The following is a 19,447-nucleotide window of genomic DNA, read 5'->3' as shown; positions in this document are numbered from 1 at the left end:
TTAACCCTAGCTTTTTAATAACTTTTACGGAGTGTGTTTTTGTGGTGAGATAAAAGCATATTTTTGACAACAACCCAACACAGACCAGAACCTTTGCCTGCAGAGCAAACCAGAAGCAGCACCATGGTGATGTCAGAGGTCACAATGCCTGAGTCAGACTCAAAACCCCCTGGTTTTTCTTGAAGAGAAAAACAAACTAAAGAAAACAACTCCCTCGCACGTTGCAAGGCTTGGATTTGCCTTTTTGCTTCAATCCCCTGGGGGTGTGAGGGACTCACCAGCTCCCAGCACCCCATGGGGGATGGCTGCACCTCAGACCCCAGAAGTGGGGAAAGGAAACAGCTCCAGCAGGACCAGCAGCAAAGCAGGAGGGCTCTTCCTCATGGGAGGAAAGGCTCCAGGCCCTGCTGGGGACCTGCAGGTGGCCACAGGGTCTGTCAAGAACATCCCACTGAGGACCTGTAGCACACAGGGCTCACCAGAAGTTGCTCTGAGGAAGGGCTGCTGCAGGTTTCTCCCGAGGCCTGTCCCTCTCCTTTGCTGGCTCCCTGATGCTCCTGAACCTTTTAGGCACCGCTGCCAAGCACCATGGGGCTGGTCAGTGCTCCAACGCTGCCCATGGGCATTCCTTCACGTTCTCATGTGCTTGGACAAGTTATTTCACTCGTGAAGACAACACCCACTCCTTCACGTACACACCCTGAGCTGCACACGCCCGTCTTTGCCAATAATTAGTTATTTACATACACCTTGAGAATTTGGAGCAGATGAAAAGCATCCCCGGCCTACAGAAGCCAGGGCTGCTGCAGATAAAAGCTGTTGCACAACAAGGGTTTGCAGCACCTCAGGTGTGGAACCCCACCTGGGCCCCACAGGGTTGAGGGAGGGAGGGGGGCTCCAGTCCAGCCAGCAGCTGGTGCTTTGTAAGAAATAAAAACCCGTGTGCTTATTTTCCTCTGGCTTGAGATGGAGAACAGCTGATGAAAGATCTGAACCAAACACTGGCACTACCTTAAAAGACAAGAACAGACCACTGTGAGTTTAAAAAAAAACCAAACATGTTGGATTTTATTATTTTTAGACCATTAAAAAAAAAGGATTTAAAAAACACCATCTGATAGACCCAATGCTCTGCAAATACACATCAGTTCATTGAAACATTATGTGTTCCCTCAGTTGTTAAGTCAAGAAGTGGCCCATGGCTGTTGCCACAACTCAGTGTATTTATTTGTGGGGTTTTGCTTATATAGGGCAAATTATGGCCTTTTCAGTACATTTGTAGAGTCTCCAGAGGTTCTGAAAGCTCATGACAAGCAAAATTACTATTTTTTACCATTTGTGCCATATCAGTGACTGTCTGCTCAGAGAACATGTGCGTGTCTAAACACTCTCCTGCTCTGTTCTGTGCCAGGTCTCTGGCTGAGACCACACCAGGGTCTCTTGGTAGCAAATAAAGGAGTTAATTGGGAAAGAAAAGCAAAAGCCTGTTGAAAAGAATCCTGCACCACAGAAAAAAAAAAATCCCTCATGATGTGTCATTTCCTGCAAGACTACACTGAGCCCTTTGGAACTGGATCTCCTGACATGCCACACACAGACCAAGAGCAAGCTTCCACCACAGCAGAGCAGCTACTCTAGAAAAACAAGTTACACCAAAAACCCCCAAAACCCCAGACTTCCAGCCTCACTCTGGAGCTGCCCCTGAGGACTGAGAGCTTTCTTTAAAAGCATGGACTGGGGAGGCTGCAGCAGAAATTGCCCTTGTTGCCATGCAGTGCAGCAGTTGTGGGGCACAAGGGACTTTGGAGTCGTTAGGTGAGGAGAGGCTCCAGGGGACACCCTGGGCAGGCACCAGATCTTTGCTCCACAGTAAGAACTGAATGTTTCAGCCACACTCCAGCCTCTCCAGAAAGCCAGTGCCACTGCCAGGAGCAGGTTCCTTGTGCAGTCAGGCCAGGACTGCAGCACAGGTGAGACACCTGTGCCACAAAGGGGCAGGAAGGGCCTTTGGGCAAAAGTGCCACCGTGTCCATGGCACCAGAAGAAAAGGAGAAGGCCTGATTTCTCATATAGAAACCAAAACCAATGGTGTCTTTCTAAGGAAGAAATACAAGTGATACAAGCACCTCTCCACACTGTGTTTAGACATATGAGGTTCCTTTTCTGCCTGCTGCAGGACACCCTGTACCTCTACAGGCCCCTTCACATTGCTACACTGATACCCTGGCATCCTTTGGAGACAAGTGACAGAGGCAGGGAAGGTACAACAGCCGCAGAGCACGTTCTGAAATCAAACAGTACTTCATTACAGAGACACAGGAGCCGAGTCAGTGACTGTTACTCTTTCTTCTCGCCCTCCTCGGCGCTGGGGTCTGCGGATGGCTCCTCCACGGTGGCGCTGTTGCTCTCCGAGCCGGTGTTGCTGTCGCTGGTTCCCTCCTCAGCTGTGCTGTCCACCCCTTCCTGCCCACTCTCCTTGTCCTCTGGGGTGGAGGTTCCTTCTTCACCGTTCTGCTGGTTCTCTGTGCTCTCTTCTGGGTGAGGCTCTTCTGGAAAAATGTATTTCTCAGTGTCATTTACATGCCAATATTTATTTAGATTGTGCAATTAGGGTTTAGGAAGAAAGAGAAGCTATAATACATCCGAGTATTCCATAGCAGTCACTACTGTCACTTAGAACATGCAGGGACAGGCACAGCTCAGGGATCTCTCAGTGCTGAGGACATATATGGTCCTGCCACAGCATCCTGATGTCAGCCACAGCTGCCTGACCTCAGAATTCCAGCCATAAGTAAGCCATGCTCCTTGTTAAAGCACAAGCACTGGAATTCAAACTCCTTGGCCCCTCTTTCCTTATGCTCCTGCTGTTGCAGCAGTGACTCACTGATGTGCTAGTCACTGGGACTCCTGAATCCAGCAGCATTTCTTACTGCCACTGTCCAGAGCACAAAGCAGCTAGAAAATTTGCCTGAGAGCTGCATAGGAAGCATTGCTGTTGCATCATCCTGGCTGGACACTGACATAAGGACAAGGAAACATCCCCAGTTGCTCCCATTTAACCAAAGTCTAACTTCAGGTTTAATGTTTTTCCTCCTGGGTACATCACACACAAAGCATGACATGGGGCTCTGTGGGATTTTATCCTCTCCTCTTTTAAAAATGAGTAATTTAATGAGAAGCAAGTAAATGCCTGTGTTCCCCAAAGCGAAGTGAACTGTTCTCCTCAGCCCTTTAATGTTGATCCTTGGAGGATTCTGCAGCAGATGTTCAGATGCATTACCTGTCTCCATTGGAGTGCTCTCCTCTTCCTTCTTCTCCTCCCCTTTGCTGGCTGCCTGCTCCTCCTCAGCTGCCAGGCTGTTCTGACTGCGCTCAGCTTGCTCAGCTGCTTCCTTTTCCCTTTCCTCCTGCCTCTTGCGAGCCTGTTCCTCAGCTTGAGCAATTTCAGCTGCAATTTTTTCCATATCCACTTCCACCTTCAAACTGCATAACTAGCAATTAAAAACAAAACAAAACAAAACAAAGGAAAACTTTAGCTCTTTTACTACCGCAGTTACCCTGAGAAATAAATGATCAGTAAACCCCAATGACAAGTTCATTATTTCTACACACAGCACAGTCCTTTTGATTTTACAAAGTTTATCTTGAAAGTAACTAGGGAGGGAGATAGAGTCATATAAAGAAAAAAAAAAGAGGAGAGGGAATAAATAAACAACCTAAAACTTGTTATTTGAGCACAGCCAAGGAGAGCAGTGTGCCCTCCACAGTGGCTTCAGGCCACCTTCCTCCAGCTGCTCTGAGTGAATACACCCAGCCCAGCCTGGAGGCACTTCTAAACTGTACTGGCCCAATGTGCCCCTAAAGGTCACTGAAGGAGCAGGAAATCATCCTGTGCTTTTTACCACCCACACCAGGGCACTGCCCCAGCAGCTGGGCAATCACTCAGAACTGAACAGAGAACTTGTACCACAGTGGAACCAGCAGCTTCCTCAGAGTAAGTGAGAAAAATGAGCTGTACCCTTTTAAGCTCGTTGTTGAAAGATTCTGTGCTTTCCAAAAACTTCCTCTTCTTTTCCTGGTGACGCTCCTCAATCTGCAGCAGCTCAGCTTCGAGCTTACGCTGGAAGTGAAACAAACAGCAAGAACCTCACTGTGCAGTCACCTAAAAACTGGGCAAAGGTACAGCTAAGCATACAAATTTTCATATGGGTTTATTTTTAAATATTGGTCTAATACGTAAACATCCTTCTGCCTGCCTCTGATACCCACTAGTTCAAAAATTCATACTGAAAAGTAGGAACAGTACATGGGTCTGTGCAGCAGTTAAGTATACTGTAAATGAAACATTGTCTACCTGAGGTGAAGATTCCAGAATCAAATCTGCACATTTTCTTTCCTATTCTGCACCCTGTGTATACGTATCTCACAGGCCTGTATATACACAGTTCACAGGTACAAACACAGTCTCCACATCAATTATGGTCTCTAACACAGAAAGACCACAATTCACAGGAAAGAAGGACAACCATCCCCTCCATCCTCCAGATCTTCTGTAATTAAAAAAACAACCCCAACAAATCTCTACCTAATTTTGGTCTCGCTTCACCCACACACACACTGGCCATGCTGAAAGGGTTCTTTTGGTAACATGAGTGTTTGGAAAACACAGGCATGTGGCCAAAGCTGGGTGAAACATGCACGTGTGACATCACCATATATTTTGTATAAATTTAATTTTCAGCAAAAAACATTAGAATAGGGACAATTTACTTCAAAAAAAAGAATCATTACAAACAAGATGAGTCGTCAGGTACCCAAAATCACAACACTACCAGTACTTATTAACCAGCAGACTTTAAAAACTGCATACAGAGGGCTGAGTATAATAATGAAGAACTATGGAACTAACACTTAGGACAAAACACAAAGAACAAAACAGCAGAGAAGGTGAAATCTCACATTCTGTAGCTCCCAAGAAACCCCAGGGATTAGCTCCTGGAGCACACAGAACATTGACACCCAGCAAGAACAGTCATGTAGGTGACCAAATAATCCAAAGACTTGGAGTCCAGCCCAACCCCACCGCATTTTAGCTGCATCCTCATCCTTTCTTTTTACCTGATGAACCATTAAGGACTGAACCTGGCGTTTGAGGACCTGCATCCTGGCTGTGGTGACCACGGAGCGCACGTCGGGCACGACGCTCTCGCTCAGGATCTCGCTGATGAGCCGGTGGTTCCTCTGGAACCGAGCCGTGGCCGTGTGCTTCATGGAGAACCCATCGTCGTAATCTGCAAGGAGTTCGAGGGGTAACTGCTTTGGTCCCACAAAATGAGAGCTGAAATGACTCTGTACCCAAATTACCACTCAAAAAATAAAATATCAGCCCTAAGACCTGTAGTTGTCATGTCACAAAGTTCACAGGAACACACACAGAGCATCAGGGAATTACAAAAGGAGACAAAGTGTGGCCAGGGCAGCATTTACCTGGCACAGCTCTGACAGCTGATTACACATGCATTTCCCACAGCTGAAATTGGGACTGACCTAGTTATTCACTCTGCTGCTTTCCACACTTCCACAGTAAGAGGGACTATTAATACACCAAATCAAAGACCCATTCCTGATTAATCATGTTTCCAGAACAAAATGCCAGCAGGATAGTGACTCCTCTATAAATAACCTTTGTAGCACAGATCAAAACCACTTATTTTTTTAAAACACTGAGAACTGAAAGCATGAAGCAGTGAGACACATTTACTCACCACTGGAAATTCACAGTCATGTATTAAGAGAATTTGATTATTTATTAGCAACTGCATTTCTCTAAAGAGAACACAGTTAAACAACAAGTATGAATTATCTCCCAGAACAACGCCACGTAGAAAAGTCCAGAGGTCTAATGTGTTTTACATTAAGTATTCCTACTGGAGATAGGAATATGATGGAATAGGAGTAGATGACTATCCCAACTATTCACAGAAATCTTAAGCTGAAAACCATGCCAGGAGATACTACCAAAGAAGAGAACTAGTTAAATGAAAGTTTATTTCCAAGTGTTATACTGTATCTCATTTAAACAAATTAAAAAAAGAGGTAATGGCTGGTTCTGCTCGAGTCTACTTTGCTCAGGTAGCACAGAACAGAATCTCAACTCTCCATGCTCCAGCTATTCCAGCATGAAATGTATTTACATAAATGTTGCAATTACCTCACACGGGGGAAAGTGCTGTTTGCTATGAGATTTATCTCAGGGGTGTGCTTTCACAAGGGGGAAGGAAAAAAAAGGGTGTAACTGAGCACATTTTTCCCCCTCAGGTTTCAACAAGTATTTGGTGATGAATTTAAAAGCAGCCATGAGGTGTGTGAGGCTGACTTTTCCCACTGGGTGGGGTGCATTTCCTTGCAGTCAAATAAACTTTCAGAATTTTCTCATCAACTTGTCAGCAGCAAGGGCACCTCACTTGCCAAACAATCTCAAATGACAGTTGTTGAACACATTCAAAGTTCAGGTGCTCTTAATCACACCAGAACTCTGCCTGTCAGATTTATGTGCTTCTGGTAATAAAGCACAACATTCCACCCAAGCCAGATTAAATCAGGCATCTAAACCTTTTCTAAAGCATGTGCTAAAGCCATTATGGAGCAGTAAGCAGACTGATTCGGTTTGAACTATTAAGCATTACTTCACACTTAATTAAGAAGGGCTGGAATAACTTTTGCCACAGGTGCCACCTTACTTTTGGGAACAAAGTCAGCTGTATGGAATAAGAAGTGGTAATGAAAACTGGCATTAAAGCACCAAAGCAGAAAGGAAGCCACGTGAGGCGCTGCGGAAGGTGCACACGGCCGGTTTTCTGGATCTCCACGGCCTGTCCTGCCACGAGTGTCCCACTGGGAGTGCACACAAGCTCCTTACCATCGAGTGTCCCACTGGGAGTGCACACAAGCTCCTTACCATCGGGATCCTCCGCGGGCTGGATGCTCATGTAGGGCTCTCCCTTCTCCATGCGCGACTGCCGCTGCCGGCTCTCCTCTTCCAGCGCCGCCTCGGCGCGGCTCTTGGCGTTGATGTAGGCCAGGTAGGCAGGGGAGTTGTGGTAGGCTTTCATGGACTCGTTGTACTCGATCTGAAAGGTGACCAACACGCTTTGATTGCACCACTGGGTGATTCCCACCTGGCCACAGCTGCGCTCTGTGGAACGCACAGGGCGGTCACACAGATAAAGCTGAATCTGAATCGTCTGGCTGAGATATAAATGATCAGATTCTCTCAGTCTTTCTTTTTTACAAATTAGAACTTCTATAGTCATTTGTGTTTTAAAAACACAGCTGGTTCTTAGGTATTTTTAGTATTATGATAGCTTTGTTTTCTGAGATTTCAAATTCAAACACCTCAGAACATTTAAGATCAAGTTCTGGTAAAATGAAATTAGCAAACACAAAATATTCTCAGTATTTCTCTGGAGTTCTAACTAAATCTGTGATTCTGATTTCTTCTCTTTCCTTATGCCAGTATGTCATGAACCACTTTCCAAAATCATTTAAGATTTGTCCATTCTTTGACCCATCCCTGCTCTGGGATGGCACAGAAAGCTGCAGCCAGACTCCTGTCTCCTCCTGGCAGCAGGACAGCAGCACTATTTTCACTTTCTTTGAAATACTTTTTCTCTTTGAATTGCTTCCTTTCATCTCGTTTTAAAAGATTTCGTACAGTGATTTGAGATATTTCCAATGAAAAAATGGATATAATCTATGATATTGTTAAAGGTACTTAAAATGCTTGTTTATGGTGAGGACCAGGATCCTTCTGCCTTGGCACAACAGAAACCAGCTGGCCCCTGCCCCAAGGAGCTTACAATCTAAACATCATTACCAAGGTAAAAATAGAACTCCTGGATTTTTTTTTCTCAGCTAAGAGCACTGAGCTTTGCAGTACTTCTCTATGTCCTTGGAATAAAACCAGCTGAGATTTGACCAGGTAGCCAGAGCCTCAGGTGCCTGCCAGGTGTAAGCACAACACATCAGCAGGACAATTCTCCTTTTGTACCTGAGAATCACAAGAACAGTCTTATACAGGTGCTCAACACTTACCAACCTAAACACGAGGCAGCTGTCATCTCTTGTCATTAAGATCAATAAAACCAAAACAAAAGCACAAGAAAAACCCTACAAGTGGTAGCATTTTCTATTAAGAAACAAAACATTAATGCCACAGCGTGGAGTTCCACCAGGAAAACCAAACCCCACGTGACTGGAAGTCTCTTAGGAACATGTTCATGACAACAGCAGTAGTTGCAGAGCACCAGTTTTGAAAGAGGATTTTGGTGTTGAGACAATCTTTTCAATACTGATGTTGTACAATCAAATCCATTCATTACACAGTTAAAATCGACACTCAATTATAAATACTTCATTTTGAATTAGGTCTAAAAACTGACCAGTCACAGTTGATGCACAGTTATTTAAAAAATCTAAGAGACGTGTCAGGACAAACTTCCATTTAAGTTACATACAGGGCTCTCGTGAATGCCTCAAACACCCCTGCATGGGGAAGATGAATTTTTCTTCTCAGACCAGTTCCTAGAAGAATCAGCTGTAATAAACATCCCAGATTTCTTCCATTTACCTTTTCAGCTTCATATTCATTCAAATACTCTTGCTTCTCTTCATCAGTGAGATCTCGCCACATTCCTCCAATAATCTTGCCAATTTCCCATAACTTCAAATCAGGATTGGACGCCTTCACTTGGTCCCAGACCTTAACAGAAACAGCTGGAGCTTTACTAATGATATCTAAATACTTCCAAATTAAACATTTTATATTGTCATCTCAGTGTTCTTTCTGGAATCACCATGAAAAACAGGATAAAGTTAGGAATGAGTCTGGCTAAACTATCTGGATTATTTTCTGGGGCAGGAAGTCAGTAGGAAGCCAGCTACTGAACCAGGCAATTGCTGAGTGGCTTTGGTCTCATGGGAATATTGCCTTTAACCCTCTCAATTCTCTTCTTAAATGAACATCGCTGCATCTCGGGGAAAAAAATGCTACTGAGTAAACACATCCAGCAGTAGATTATGACAAAGAGACTGAGCTTTTCAGATCAGAATGTAACATTTCACAATATTTCAGTCTTGCTGATCAATCTGAGTTCCAACAAGTTCTGACTCCACCAAAAAGGTTTCTAACTTTATAGGGAAAAAAAAGGAGAGCTGCCAGTGTAATTTCTTGCTGCGCCACTTGACTTTTTTTTTTTTTGTGTGTGTTGATGTTTTTTGGCCTAAGACAGACATGCTGGTAAAGATACTTTACCAGAAGTGGAAGAAATTCCTTCTGGCTCACCTGCTTCAGCCAGGCTGCCATGCCCTCCCCATGCCCCATCAGATTCCAGACTCCACAAGAGTCTCTCTCTCCTACTTTCTGTCAAACAGTTCTCAGAATAGCGAAGCAAACGTTGCCACGGGCTAGGGTGGTGAAGGAGAACATGCAAAGTCCACTCATTGCTACTCTTCAGTCCAGCTACAGCACTGCACCAAGCCCAGAAAACGCAAGGAATACTTCCTTTATATAAAAAAGTTCTGTCAGAAAGTCACAGGAACTTCTGAATGTGGCGGGGTGGATCCTTGTCAGCAGACAGTGGTAGGAATTAGCATTTTAGCAATTCTCCCCCCAGAAATTGGCAACTGTGTGACCAGACTACTGCTGCCTTTGTTCTGCAGGGCAGACTCTGTACTTTACATCCCCTTAAGAGAGCGCAGGCTGTTAGGAGTCAACGTTTAGAAGCTGAAACTAAGATCATAGCAATTAATTGTTAGCACAAACGAACACTGACTTTATTACTGATGGACACTGTAATACCCACCTTCCGGCTGTACCTCATGTAGGGCATCAGGGGCTTGTCTGGGGGTTTGGGGGGCTTTGGAATGGTAATACCAGAGGAAGCCTATAAAAGAATGGGATAAATCCATTCGTTAATGGGATCGCTGAACAGTTTCTACACGCACTAGTTTTGGAAAACACTTGTGCATTCACACACCCCCACCAAGAGAAGCAAGCAACATCACCAGAAAAATCACCCAGTCTGTAAGTGAACAAGCACTAGCTAGAGCTGGTCCTCACAGGAATGATTTCCAATGTAAGTTTGTCCTTTTCTCTGAAAGTTTACAGAGCAGTAACTAGATAAATCCTCAAAAGGGCTCCATGTTTTTAAAACTGAACTACATAGCTTAGGAACTGACATGGAAACACTAATCCCAGCAGGCTGTTTTTTCTCACTTCTGATGACTAATTTATTTTATCTGTTTTGACAAATTTAATGTGGCTACCATACAGGTGAAAAAAGATATGAAGAAAGTTTAAAAACAATAAGTTACAGACATTATCAAATAATTTTAGTAATTATTTTTCTGTAAAATTTGTCAGTGGTAATTTGGAGCCAATTAACACTCTTTATGAAAACAACTCTATGCAGCTAAAAGGTAAATATGTGCTCTACTTGTAGCCAAGCTCTAATGAATTGTCCCAATTAGCCTGGAACGTGCTCCTGTGCCCTGTCTTCTTTGGCTTTATGCTGCCAGACACTGTGCTGGCACCACACAAAAGGCTACTGAGCTTGAATGCTGCTGCTGGAAAGCTGCTGGGTCTCCTTGCATCCCTTCAACCCACAGAACATCTGACAGGGCTTGCTCCTAAAGCAGTACAAAGACATCACAGCCCCTGTCAACTGCAGGGTCTGAAACCCTCCAGCACTTCCGCATGCCAGGAGTTCTATTAAGTGGTAGTATTTACATGAAAATACAAAGCAGGTTCAAGATCTTTCAGGGCTGTGGCCTGTAGATCAATATTTGGGTGTAGCCCAGAAGGCTCACGTTCACTACTGTTTTCCTCCTGATAGGATTATTTATTTTTTTTTTTGTTTGCTGAATTTATGGAGCTCTATGAACAATGCATACAGAACTGTGTATAAATAATGTGCATGAGGTATATGCATTACCAAAATGTATACATAGATACACATACAGATGGGTTGGAAAAACATTAACGGAAACTGTTTAATGCTTTTAAATTAAGAGGGGTTTAAAGACACCATCCATATACTGGGATATGCATGGCAGAGCAGGCTGTGTATGCTTGTGACATACAGAAACAATGGAAGTTCTCAGACAAAACCTGACTTAGTCTTGTAGAAGCAAAGTATCCATTTGGACAGTCAATTCCAGCTTTTAGGGAAGGTCCTTTCTGTAAATACTTAAAAAATTAGATGAACTTCATATATTAAGTTTGAAAGAAGGTTTGTGAGAGGCATAAAAAGACTACACTTCTTCAAAAGCACCATATATTTGGTCCTTGAGAAATCTTTGTATCACCTTCCAAACTGATTAGAAGTTTTGAGGTACAAAGTTCTACATGGAAAAATCTTAAAGTTGTGAGATATTTAAGAAAATATCTGGGATTTAGTCTGTTTCTGTTGTGTTATCAAAGTGTTCTATTTCCACTGTCTATTTTTGTTTCCTAACTGCATACAATGCTAGGACTTGATTCATGTTTGAAAGCAGCTGTCACCTCCCTCATCACTTGTCTCCATCTCACTTTGTTTACTCCATGAAAAATGAATGTAACATCCATTTCCCACACACTGACACATATACGAGCTGAGAAGATTCTACTTTATTATCAACATCACACTTTTGTTGAAAAATTAATGACTGAACTTGGTACTGTGCAGTTATTACCAGACTAAGATTAGAAAGAAAAATAAAGGGCTGTACCTCTTGCATGGCTCAACAGGATGATGCAACGACTACTAATGATCTCCAGCTTGCAAAATGTTCTTCCTTATTTTTGTACCAATGAACCTCAGCAAAAAGAGCAGTTCCCTCCCTCCAAAACTTCATACCCAGCTACAGAAGCTTTCCTATGCATGCAGTGGTCACTGAAGACCAAAGTCTGTCTTTTTGGATGTCTGCATCATACACCATTACCAGTTTTCCCTATCGAGTAAAAACCCATTTTCCTGCAAAAGGTTTCAGAGTGAAGGGGAAGGGGGGGAAGGTGAGGAATAAGAATCAGAAGTTGTTATTTGGTTTTTTTTTATAAAGAAGTGGCAGCAGCCAAGACTCCGAAGAACCTAACCCTAAAGCCATTTCTGGTCAGCTCCTGGTGCTTGCTGGAGGATGTAATAGTTGATTCTCCTACCGTGACCCGGCTGTTGGTGCCCGGGTTCCCTCCCAGCCTGTAGTTGTTGTAGGCCAGATGGCTGTATGGATTGTATCCCACAAACCCTGGGGTGCTGGGCATTTGCTGATGGAAACAAATGAGACAAAAACACGAATGAGAAATGAGCTCAAACGAGGAGAACACAGAAATGAAAATGAACTGCAATATGGCATGCAAAAGCAACCAGAATTCAAACAAGCAATGAGGTGTAGCAGTTGGTGTCTTCCCAACACACACAACTTACTCCAGTATAAACCTAGTAAGGAAAGAGGACTTTTAAGCAAATGTGTCACTACAAATTTCTGTCTGAAATTGGTGATTTTATTTCTATTAACTGTGTAACTCATTTGAACAAGTACTCTGTAAATTCAGGTCATGGCTAATAAAGTTTTCCAACACAAGCCACCAAGGAATTCAGAAGACTCTTTTCTCCCAAGGGTGAAAACTGGGCAACACAGCACTCAGTGATGGGGCAGAAATCCCCAGTACCCACGTTTATTACACCAATGAAAATCCCTGCCTGCTTTTCTTCCCAGAATTCTGCCTTCCCAACAAATAGAGCAGGGGAGGAAAACTCTCAAAGCACCATTTGTGCTCCACTGCCAGTGGCTGAAGACAATTCCCAGAGACATCCCTCTGTTATAAGGCAGGCTGTAGACTGACAGAGCTGAGGAACTCTACATCTGCAGCAAGACCTGTAAGTTAAAAACTTTAAACTAGTTTGAACAGATCACCAAATCCAAGATAATTCAGAAGTTAATCAATACATCTTCATTCATTCATGAAAGTGGTTTGATTTGTTCCCACCTCATTCACACAGAAAAAAAAAAATCTTGATTCTTTGCATTCCCTTCTCACTTAGCAATGGACATTCAAGTTTCATCAAGTTACCTGTATTCTCCTCCTCAAATAAATTTATTTTTTCCATTATCTCCCCCTTTCCCAGTCAGATTTCGTTGGAAAAAAAGATCAACTATGGTAGTTATGATTAGTTAATGGTAGTTGTGATTAAGTTCTGACTGTGGTGGTTCTATGATCCCATGAGGATTCACAAGAGCCTGGAGTATTTCCAGACATTTAAATCTCATTCCCACAGTGTCCCACTCTCCAGCAGCCCTATTAAACATTCCAAGAAGTCTTTCACGGGGACTTGCTGACTGGACCTGCTCCAGAGTACAATTATAAAAATGTGACAAGTAAGTTCAGGACTCTAAGAACCAAAGTATGACACGTACAAACACTGAACAGAAGTGTTTTAGGAGCTGACTGAAGTAACTAGGAAGGTTTCAGGTCAATGCAGAGACACTGCAGGAGTTTATTTCTAAACACACAGTGCAGAGGAAAATTATCCTTTAACAGTCAGTCTTCAACAGAGACTTTATTGCCAAGCTTTTTAACTCAGTCCCAGCAGCTGATGTGCTCATCTGTATGCCTGGCTCATGACACACATTCACTACTTCACAAGGCACTGTTTTAGTACAGTTTTTTGTATTACCATAACAACAGGCTTTGAATATGTTGAACTACACCTCTTCAATAAAACCAGGTGACAATTGTAATCTCCGTCTGCTTAATTCTTTATTTCTGCAAGACAGGATTTAAATGTTACCAGGAACTACCTTGCATCACATGGAGAATTTTTATTTCAGGTAGAGTACTGCAGTTTTGAGAATTACTGGGATTTTGTTGACTGCAGCACCTGGAACTGGCTGTGGAAGAACAAGCAAGGTTATTTGGCTACTTTGTGACTTGCATCAACAGAGCACAGACCATCACGTGAAGGACTGTATAAAATATAATACAAAATGAAAGATGCTTGTAAAACAGGCAGTGCACTTCACTGGTTGCAGTCCTGGCATGTGCTTCATGTATCCTCCTGAAGGACTGCACCACAGCAACATGAACCATTAAACATCTGTATCCATGCTATATCCCAAAGGAATCACATGTGTATGCACAGCTCTCGATGCAGGAATCCAGAGGTCAGAGTGGATCCATCATGTTCCTTCTAACAGATCTACTTTGCTGTGTGCAAAATGAAAACTCTGAGAAACTATGCAAATCAAGTTTTATTTATGTAAACTTATAAAAACATAACTTGTATTTATGTATTATATAAATTTTCAAGCCTCTTCCTGTAAAGTATGGCATAAAAAAAATTGAAGGATCACATTCCTTCTAACTTCCATCAGAGATCAAGGATACACTACTGGGTAACAGTTTTCCAATTCACTTTGAGAAAAGATGCTATAGTGAAATTTTTTTTGCCAATCTTCTGTACACAGGATTTGTCCTAAAATCCAAACTATCCACAAATGTGACCAAAGATCTGCATTTACTTTCAAACAGTTCCTGCCCACAGCACACTGGTACTGCAGCACCTTTGTACATCCAGGAATGTCACTGGGCAGGATTTAAAGCTCCTCTTCATGTTTTCCTCAGTGTCAGGGCATGCCACTTTACTAGAAAGTAAAATATTTCCCATGCCCTAGACTCCAAAATACCAGTGATTTCAAGGAATGCAAGACTGGCATCAGGAGCATTTCATTATTCTGACCTAATATAACAGGATGTTTCACAATCCTGCATTCCACTCAAATGCAAATAAAAAAAACCAGCTCAGTACAACTGAAACGTGGAAAAATGCACTGTCTGCCCATGATTTGGGCACAGGCTGAGCAGGACATTTTACAATCAAATATATGAGTGGATTCTTAACTATTCCAGTAGTGCTGCAACCCACTGTGAGTCATTTGAGACAAGTGACTGCTCACAGAAAATTCAGTGTCTGCGAGATCCAGCCTTAAGGGCAAAATAAGTTTGTTCAGCTTCTCTTTCCCAAACTTCCCAAGAAAGAATTCTATTAATTTAAACAGTTCATATCACATTGTGTTTCCCATACAGGAAGGCGATGCAACTCCACAATTATTGTTCTGGGAAGTTACTAAAGGCCTTGTGTTAATGAGAAAAATCACTATACTTACGGTTGCAGGAGCTGGGGTGGGAGGTGGGGCATAGGATGGCCTTTCTGTTAAGATATAAATGCAAGCACAGTTTTGTTTGGTTTTTTTTTTTTTAAATCTGAACGAATTCTTAAGGCATCTTCTACGGCCAACATTTTTAAATGATTTTACAAAAACAAACAAATTCTACTCTGCAAGACTTTGCGTTTTGCCATCAAACAGCAAAAAGCAACATTAGAAAAAAGAAAGAAAAACTGAAATCTCCCCATTACTCTAGTCCCAGGCTTTTATTCAAGCACAAGACTGAAGAATATGAAATTCATTTATATGCACAGCAATTACATGGAAGGAAAGCAAAAATGCAGTCCAACAGGATTCAGAAGCTGTGATATCTGGATTTCCTACAAAAACAATATGCCAGAAATCAGCCACAGCAGGATTTAAGGCCAAGAGTTTAGTCACTACACTTGCTAATTTCTTTTACTGCCAGGAATAATGGCATCATCTCACATACAGGTTCTGTGGAACCAGATCTGTAAAACATCAAAGTTAAAGAAAGAAAAATATTTTTAAAAAAACTTACTTGACATTTTGATAGTCAAATTTTCAGCCACCTGACATTATATTTGTACTTCTGCAAAACAAAAGAAGACCACGCTAGTAAGTGTTGTGCCTTTCCCCCCCACCAGACTGTTGACGCCTCGATTGTTATTGATATCAGTGATTATCAAAATTTGTCAATTTTGGAATACAGACAAAAGCATTTTCAGAAACCAAGGTGTTATCTCTTTGAAAAACTAATGGACTTTCCAAGGAATCTGGCCTTAAATAGAGCACACAGGTTTACGTCACCTTCATATTAAAGGTCTAAATAAATATATTTTGTGCTGTAAGGAATAAAAAGAACATATCCCGTTATTTTACACTCACTGTTTCAGAAATCTGATATTAACACATAAATACCAAATGATGTATTTCCTTTACAGGACACATAAAACAACCACCCAGCCCCACAGCTGCGGTCTGACAGGCAATGCTGAACCTTTTAGCACCGAGCCCGGCAGCGCGTCAAACACCGCTGTAACAAAGTGGTTTTTCGGCTTTTCTCTTCAAACCACGCCAGGGCAGCTGCAACCTCCTCCAGAATCCCCACCAACGACGTGCTCCGGGCTCGCACACGGGGCTGGCTCGGGGAGATCGAGCAGAGCCTGAGCGGGCCCAAGGCGGCCACCGGGGGAGTCCCTCGGCCCCACCGCTCCCTCCCCGGGCCCGAGGGCCCTCCCGAGCCCCGCAGCGCTGCCGGAGAGCGGCCGGGGCCGCCCCGAGCCCCCCGGCCAGCCCCGCCGGGCCCCCCGCACTCACCCGCTCGGCGCGGCCGCGCTCCCTTTGTTCCCACGGGCCGGGGCGGCGGCGACGGCGCCTGCGCACTCCGCTCCGCACTTTCGACACGCCGGCCCCGACCCATCGGGGACTCCGCACTCACTATGGCGGGGAGCCTGTTCGCTGCTCCGCGCCCCACCGAGGGGCCAGAGCAGTCCCCGCACGCTCCGGGACGGCGGCGATGCCAGGGGCCGTGGCGAATCTGCGGGATGCAACCCGAGCGCCGCGCGAGGGGCGGCCCCGCCCGCCATTAGCGGCACGGAGGCGCTGCTTCACGGGGCGTTAGCCGGGCTCCCGAGGCGCCCCAGACCCGCAATGCCCAACACCCCGCTCGTCCCTTTTCCCCGCGCCGGGAGCCCCGGTCACGGTGCCCCGAGTGCTGGCTGCCGCTGGCGAATCGGCGGCGCAGAACGGGCGCGCAGGGACAGCCTGTAGATGCTTCGTGCCCGCTGCGCTTTAGCGCCTTTTTCCCCTCACGGGCTGCGCGCTGTCCCTGAGGGGAGTTCGGCGCCTTTTTCCCCTCACGGGCTGCGCGCGGTCCCTGAGGGGAATTCGGCGCCTTTCCCCCTCACGGGCTGCGCGCTGTCCCTGAGGGGAGTTCGGCGCCTTTTCCCCCTCATGGGCTGCGCGCTGCCCCTGAGGGGAGTTCGGCGCCTTTTTCCCCTCATGGGCTGCGCGCGGTCCCTGAGGGGAGTTCGGCGCCTTTTTCCCCTCACGGGCTGCGCGCGGTCCCTGAGGGGAGTTCGGCGCCTTTTTTCCCTCACGCGCGGCCCCTGCAGCGCCCCAGTCCCCGGGCTGCTGTGAGGCCACGGAAAACGCTGCGGGGTCGTGTCCGAGCCCGAATAATATCCCATAAAAGCAGCCGTGGAGGCAGGTGAACCGTCCGTCAGTGCCGCGGGGTGCTGGTCGGTGCAGTGTGGTGCCGAAAGGGCTGTTTGGGATGGCGGCGGTTGAGTGGAGCACGATGAGCTCTGAGGGCAGCGGGAAGGTGCCGGTGTGTGCGAGAATGTCAGAGGAAGGGGATGGCTTTGAAGGCAGCGAGATGGACCCCGGATAATAAATATGATAATATATGATAATTGTCAACTAAATCAGCCTGACCAACTCAGAACACTCTGCTGCTGAATCAGACAGGATTATAAATTACCCAGTAGTCTGGGAGCGGTGAAATTGTCCAGAATTCCTTGCAGAAATCAGCAAAGGTATCACACATCGGTAAAACCCTCGCAAATATCAAACAAGGTGAAGCGTGTGGCTCTGAGGGTGTGAGGATTTTCAAACCTCAGCATTCAGCTTTAAGAGCCTTTTACACTGCAAATTATCAAGGTGGCTAAATTAAATATGAAAACTTTGGCAGTGAAACTTGAAAGTTTGATGTTGAATGTTTGACATCGAAGTGCTCTCACGTGGCCAGTAAGATGTATTTCTAGACATTCATGAGGGAGAATTTGGGTGGATCTGAAGGAAAGCCGAGGGGAATGGCACCTGCCTGACCCAAAAGGATGGTAGAAGGTGAAAAGAAGAAAAACTAACTGAACATGGCTTGCTGCAAGTTGGGTCCATTTTTCTTAATGCCTGCAGTTCCACTGGCTCAGTTTGTTTTCATGCTTAAATTCACTTATTTTCATGAACAAATAAAGACACAGGAGCTCTGCCCTCGTCTGCTTAGATTCTGCTGACTGTACCCACAATGGACATTTGTTGCCATGCAGCAGAATAATCTGTGACTTCAATTTGATATTAAAGCAAGAGTTGAAAAGATTCCTCAGCCAGCAAAATACATCACACTAGTTCACCAGCTTCACTTGGGCAGGAAAAGGTAAAGAAAAGGTGAGAAAATACTTGTAAGAGGTGAAAAATAACTTGTTTTCTCCCCTGCTTTTGACTAGGTTTCCCCCAAGTTTCATACATTCACTTCTGGTTTATTAATAACATGGTTGTTGATAGTGTAAATTGCATTTAGAGTTAAATTAAAAATTGAAAATTTGAAATATTTGCTAATTATTTTTAAATTTAACTTTACATTTTAAATTTTAATTATTTCAAATGTATTTATTTTTAAAAAGGAATTGTTTATTTTGGTGTTCAAGTACATTTATGGAAACTCACATTCCACATTAATAGTTCTAAATCACTATATGTTTTCAAAGTCATCAGTGTATTTCCTAATTTGTATTTCCTACTCAATTCCATCTTATGATAGTGAAAGGTTTTGCCAGGGTACACTTTTTAATATCCTCTACAATATATAAGTAGTTTTACTGATTTAATGGAATTGTTTATACTGCACCATGCTCACCAGGGGGGGTGTAAAAACTAATTCTTACCCAACTGTTTTAATTACCAGCAGTTTCATAAGCTCTGGAATGAGGACAGACATTCACTGGGAAGTAGATTGAGACAATAAAACTTGTTTTTACATCAGCCGTTTGCAGGTGCTGCTTGGCAGAGGCTCAGCTGGTCTGGATTTAATTAGAACCACAGAAATGAAGAATTCTCTGCCACAGTATTAAGCTTCAGTGTTAATTTTTTTTTAAAATTCAGCTTTAAAGTGACCTAAAAATGAGGGTGAAATGTTATTATTTTGGTGCCCATGTGGTGTTCATGCTGACACTTGTGGAAGTTCATTACTTTGTGAACAAAAGAGAGTTCTTTACATTTTGAGAGATGGAATTTGTGAATAATGCAAAAATAGATACTTGCTGAAAGAGGTGAAAATCTTAGTTAAAACCAGAATGCCCACTTGAACCAGGCCTAGAGGAGGAGAAGCTGCTGAAGTCAGTATCAGGAAAATACTGATAAATGTGAAGAAAACAGCCAGGGTGACTGGATTTACCAGGAAAAAAGAGTAAGTTTTGTAGCAGGAGGACACTCACATGCTGTGGTG

The 19,447-nt window shown here is 44.0% G+C and overlaps 1 protein-coding gene across 4 annotated transcripts; it reads right to left on the bottom strand.

Moving 5' to 3' along the window:
• Positions 1–1,036: 1,036 nt before the first annotated feature.
• SMARCE1 (SWI/SNF related, matrix associated, actin dependent regulator of chromatin, subfamily e, member 1) lies at positions 1,037–16,638 on the bottom strand. 4 transcript variants are annotated; one of them, XM_039697300.1, is made up of 11 exons: positions 16,543–16,638; positions 15,764–15,814; positions 15,202–15,245; positions 12,197–12,301; positions 9,864–9,944; positions 8,630–8,761; positions 6,959–7,130; positions 5,119–5,291; positions 4,019–4,120; positions 3,281–3,491; positions 1,037–2,546 (listed from the first exon to the last, which is right to left on the bottom strand). In XM_039697300.1, exons 2-11 carry the CDS (start codon positions 15,768–15,770, stop codon positions 2,338–2,340), a joined length of 1,236 nt encoding a protein of 411 aa, XP_039553234.1. In that variant the 5' UTR covers positions 15,771–15,814; positions 16,543–16,638; the 3' UTR covers positions 1,037–2,337. The 4 variants fall into 4 exon arrangements, with proteins under 4 accessions (XP_039553234.1, XP_039553232.1, XP_039553233.1 ...); XM_039697298.1 differs by having other exon boundaries at positions 1,037–2,549; positions 16,543–16,630; XM_039697299.1 differs by lacking the exon at positions 16,543–16,638 and adding an exon at positions 16,223–16,503 and having other exon boundaries at positions 1,037–2,549.
• Positions 16,639–19,447: the final 2,809 nt, after the last annotated feature.

Source organism: Passer montanus, unplaced genomic scaffold, assembly GCF_014805655.1.
Source record: "Passer montanus isolate IOZ18808 unplaced genomic scaffold, ASM1480565v1 scaffold117, whole genome shotgun sequence".
Taxonomy (NCBI): domain Eukaryota; kingdom Metazoa; phylum Chordata; class Aves; order Passeriformes; family Passeridae; genus Passer; species Passer montanus.
The sequence above is the reverse complement of the archived record's forward strand: the minus strand, read 5'-3'. Positions and strand labels throughout refer to the sequence as shown.